The following is a 4353-nucleotide window of genomic DNA, read 5'->3' as shown; positions in this document are numbered from 1 at the left end:
ACTCGGCTCTATAAGGGCTTGTTCATGTTCATTTGATAAGGTAAACAAACGAGTTTGAACACTCTTGATAAATACTCTATAGATAAATGAATGAGCTTGAACAACGTATCGTTCAGTTCATAAACAGTCTCGCTTAGAAGCCTGTAAAAAAGCTTGCTTAAAGCTCGATTATAACTTGACTACGAAGCTCGATTAGAGCTCAATTAGAGTTTTAAAAATAAATACTATTAAATCTACTAATTTAATAATTTATTTTTACTAATTTAATATTTTTAACTTTAACCATTTTCATTAAATATATTTTTTACTAATATAACGAATTAGAAATATTTTATTAAATCTTCTACTAAAAAATTATTAAACTTCAATTGGTCCCGCCTCAATTTATAAAAATTTTATCAAACTCCAACCTCTCTCTATATATTTCACATATTTTTAACTCCACCTTTCTCTCTTCACTGTAGGCCCTTCAGTCCCACACTGCCAGGAGTTAAATAATTATGCTATATAAAAACAAATTCATCTCATGTCTTAATGAAAAGCAGGAGCGGGGCGGGTTGTATAGGCCGAACGCTTAACAAGCTTGCACAATTGCCAGTTGGTTTAACAAGCCGCTCGACGAGCACAAAATTAAACGAGCTCGAAAGTGAATTTTTTAAACGAGCTTGAGCTCGAACATGTGTCTGAGAAGCTCGATGAGCTTCAAGCCAAGCATGAGCTTGTTTTTGACAAACAAGCCTGAAACTTGAACATGCCAAAGCTCGACTCGATTCGTTTGCAGCCCTACCTCCGGATGCTCAATAATTTTCATTACATAGAGACTTCTAGCAATCAACCAAAGAAGGCTTGGTGGGCTATGATCCCACCACAACATTCTCCGAACCAATACCAAATCAAAAAAATTCATAAAAGTAGGAAAATTCTATTGCAAACTTAAATATCCATAAAAGGCCCCCAAATTCTAAAAAAAAAAAAACAAAGTCCAAAACTCCACACAATAACGAACTAGATGCACACTACAAGCAACTCACCAGCCATTAATTTTCTTTCCACAACATTAAGCATTATCACACACCTGAAAAAAAAAACTCCAACTTTACAGAAATATGTTTGTTAATACATAGCCAAATGTTCATAATCATCATCAAAACCAGCAATCAACATAAACAGAAGTTAATCATACCTTCTAAATCTCCAAGCAGAAATAGAGAACAAAGCTCTTTCCTGCCAACAAAAAAGAAAGCACCCATTCTCCTCCTTTACCTTATATCCTTCACAACCAAACCCCTGCAACATTCTTCTTGCTTGAACCAATCCATTGTAGCTCAAACTCACTCTCCCAAATCCAGCCATTTCAAGCCTCCTCATCCACTTATCAAGCTTCTCATGCCTCTCCTTCCTCTCCAATCCCTCACAGGCTATAATGTTCTTGATCTCCTCTCTAAAGACCAGTTTCTCCACTTTCAACCGCTCCGCAGACTGCCGTGGCACTGACAACTCCAAGCAATCAAACAGTGCAGCATAAAAGTTCAATGCTTCCATGAATCTCTCATTCAAATTGGCTCCGTTGTGGTTTGATTCTTGCTCAGTTACCACCATGAGCTTGGGCGAAAGCCCCCGCAGTGAAGCTAGAAAGCTCTCTATTTTGGCTATAGGAGAAAAAAGCTGTCTTGGGGTGGCAGTAGCTTCGTCGGAGGCCAAGAGAGAGTGGAGTTTGAGAACAGAGGTAATGGCGAGAGCTTCGCCGGTCTTAACATGGAGGCTTTCGATATTAAGGCCTTCGAGCTGGGAAACTACAGCGTGGAATTGGAAGGGAATGTCGAGCTTCTCTGCTTCTTCTGTGAGGACTAAGGCGGTTTGTGCTAGGAAGTCTCTATCCTCGCCGACGGTTGTGATGCGGAGGTGGGGCGGGCCTTCCGGCCGACCGGAAACTGCCTGGAGAAAAGCGAGCCAATGGGAAGGGTCAGAGCCGCCGAGGTCGATGACGTGGACGACTTTCTCCCCTTCCATCGCTTCTAAAATGGCTTGGTTGGAGATAAGGAAGGAGAGGCGGAGGAAAGGAAAGAGGTCAACGAAGAGGCGGCGGCCGTGGTTAGACGCGGCGGCGGATTCGGGAAGTATAGGGTTGAGGGCGCGGTAGAGGCCGGGCCATGAACGGAGGAGACGGGTGGCGAGGGCTTCGGTAAAGTAGGAGGCGATGCGTTGCATGTTGTCGCCGTCTGGGGATGAAAGGAGAGAGATGTGCTCGAGAAAGGTGTTGGCTTGGGCAATATTACCGGCGGCGACGTGGGTGGCGCAGTTGAGGAGGAGATGGATGAGAAAGAGACCTCGCTCGTCGGCGTTCAGGTTGCGGAAAAATGGAGCGTAGGGGGAGGTTATCGTCGTCGGAGACATCGACATGAGACTGAGTAGATGGGAGGAAGTCGCAGATGATGATGATAATTCGTCGGCTGTTTCGGCCATAGACGCTAAAAGAGGGCTTTTTTTTTTTTTAATCTACTTCTTCTTCTTCTTATGCCCTTCCCCTCTTTCTACTTCTCCTTATTCTTCCCCTTCTTCTTCATCTTCTTCTAAGTTCTTCTTCCTCTTTTTCTTCGTCTTTTTCTGCTTCAACTTTTTCTCATTCTTCTTCTTCTCCTCCTCTTGCTGCAGCTTCTTCTTGTACTGCTTATTCTTTTTCTTCTTCTTCTCAGAACAGAGGAATATGATAAACGAAGGACATTTCAATGTTGAGAGATAAGCTGGAGAAGAGGAATGCCAAAAAGAAAAAGCTCGCTTTTTTACAAGGAGAACAACACACACTAGCGAGAAACGCACAAACAAAAAATCCGAACCCAAAAAAAGCAAGATGAAAACTAAATCAAAATAGTCATAAACGAAGGGCGTCGCTCTCCATCAATGGAAAGAAGTCGGTGGTTTCACAGCGAGAGGAAGACACAGCGCCAGTCTAACCTGAGCGATTAAGGAAGGAAGCGTCTCAACACATCTCTCCCCGCTTCTTTCTCAGCAGAAGATTGCATTTATCGTCTACTGCTTTCTTAGAGCTTTCTCTCTCTTTCAAGCAGAGCCCACTGAGGAGGTCGGTAATGGATTAAGTTAAAAAAGACCATGTCTGAAAGCGGCCGAGGTTCCTTTGGGAGCGTTAGGCGACAAACGCCTTTGTCTGTATCGGATTGTGTGTCTCTTTCTTAGTACAGGGAATAATGGAATTTGTGCGAGAAGGCGCCATCCAAATACATTATAATATACTTTAAAAAATAACATAAATATCACATTTTTTGTAATATTTTAATTTTTATATTTATTTATATCATATTCAAAATTTTTAAATATATTAAAAATATTATTAATATTAATTTATTTGATTTAATTATTAAAAAATGGATATATATATATATATATATATATATATATATATATATATTTCATCGGGCTTCAGTTCATATCCAGAGAGGGCTCTATGAAAGCCTACACACAAAATATTAAAAAGAACAAGTCTACACATAATACACATACAATGCTAAACACTACTCTAGACACATGTCATATCCTAATTGGCTAAAGGAGGGTGAGGCGGAATGCATTAGTAAGTCATTTCTAAGTGAGGTCAGTGATGCCGAGTAGATGAGAGCAAGTGTACTCACACGAGTTTGCTGGTGAGTACTGAGATGAAAAGGACCAATGAATGGCAAGTTGGTTGATGTGGCTGGTGACCTATATGGAAGCTCTAGAATCACTTGAGAAGAGAATATGAGTAAATGCTATCATGGGAAGGGAGAGCTTTTGCTTGGATGGTCGCGACGAGTCAAACTGAGTGTCCCAGAGAGAGTGAGCGATTGAAATTAATGTGGTCCAGGCAAATGATGAGTGCTGAGCTGCTAACTCTAGAGAGGAATCATCGATCTACCCTATATATGGTGAGTTCATGTGTTGTGATAAAAAGAGATATCTTGATTTTTATTTTCTTAAAAAAATTACAAATAAAGTTTAAATAAGTATTCAGGAATAATTTGATTAAATTTGAAAAATATAGATACATAAATTCATATGAATAATTTTCAAATGAGTTATAAGATAGATAGATAATTTTTTTTAACCAAATCTTTGCAACAATCAAAATAAGATTTACAATTAATTATATGCAAACAATAACAAAACTAATTTACAGGAAGAAATATCTATTCAACATAAGCATTAGATAGAACATAACAAAAATACAACGATTTATGTGGTTTGAATTCTTAAGAATTCTACATCCACGGGGCAACCGTGATCTCAATTCTTTTATTAATCGTAGTGAATGACAAATACACTTAAGTTTATTCTAAAAGTAGGAATAAAACTTTCCAATCT

The 4353-nt window shown here is 39.4% G+C and overlaps 1 protein-coding gene across 1 annotated transcript; it reads right to left on the bottom strand.

Moving 5' to 3' along the window:
• Positions 1-1079: 1079 nt before the first annotated feature.
• Positions 1080-3048, bottom strand: LOC110094111 (scarecrow-like protein 3). The gene has a single exon (XM_020819267.2). It carries the CDS (start codon positions 2461-2463, stop codon positions 1174-1176), a length of 1290 nt encoding a protein of 429 aa, XP_020674926.1. The 5' UTR covers positions 2464-3048; the 3' UTR covers positions 1080-1173.
• Positions 3049-4353: the final 1305 nt, after the last annotated feature.

The sequence above is a fragment of the Dendrobium catenatum genome, unplaced genomic scaffold (genome assembly GCF_001605985.2).
Source record: "Dendrobium catenatum unplaced genomic scaffold, ASM160598v2 fragScaff_scaffold_205, whole genome shotgun sequence".
NCBI lineage: Eukaryota > Viridiplantae > Streptophyta > Magnoliopsida > Asparagales > Orchidaceae > Dendrobium > Dendrobium catenatum.
The sequence above is the reverse complement of the archived record's forward strand: the minus strand, read 5'-3'. Positions and strand labels throughout refer to the sequence as shown.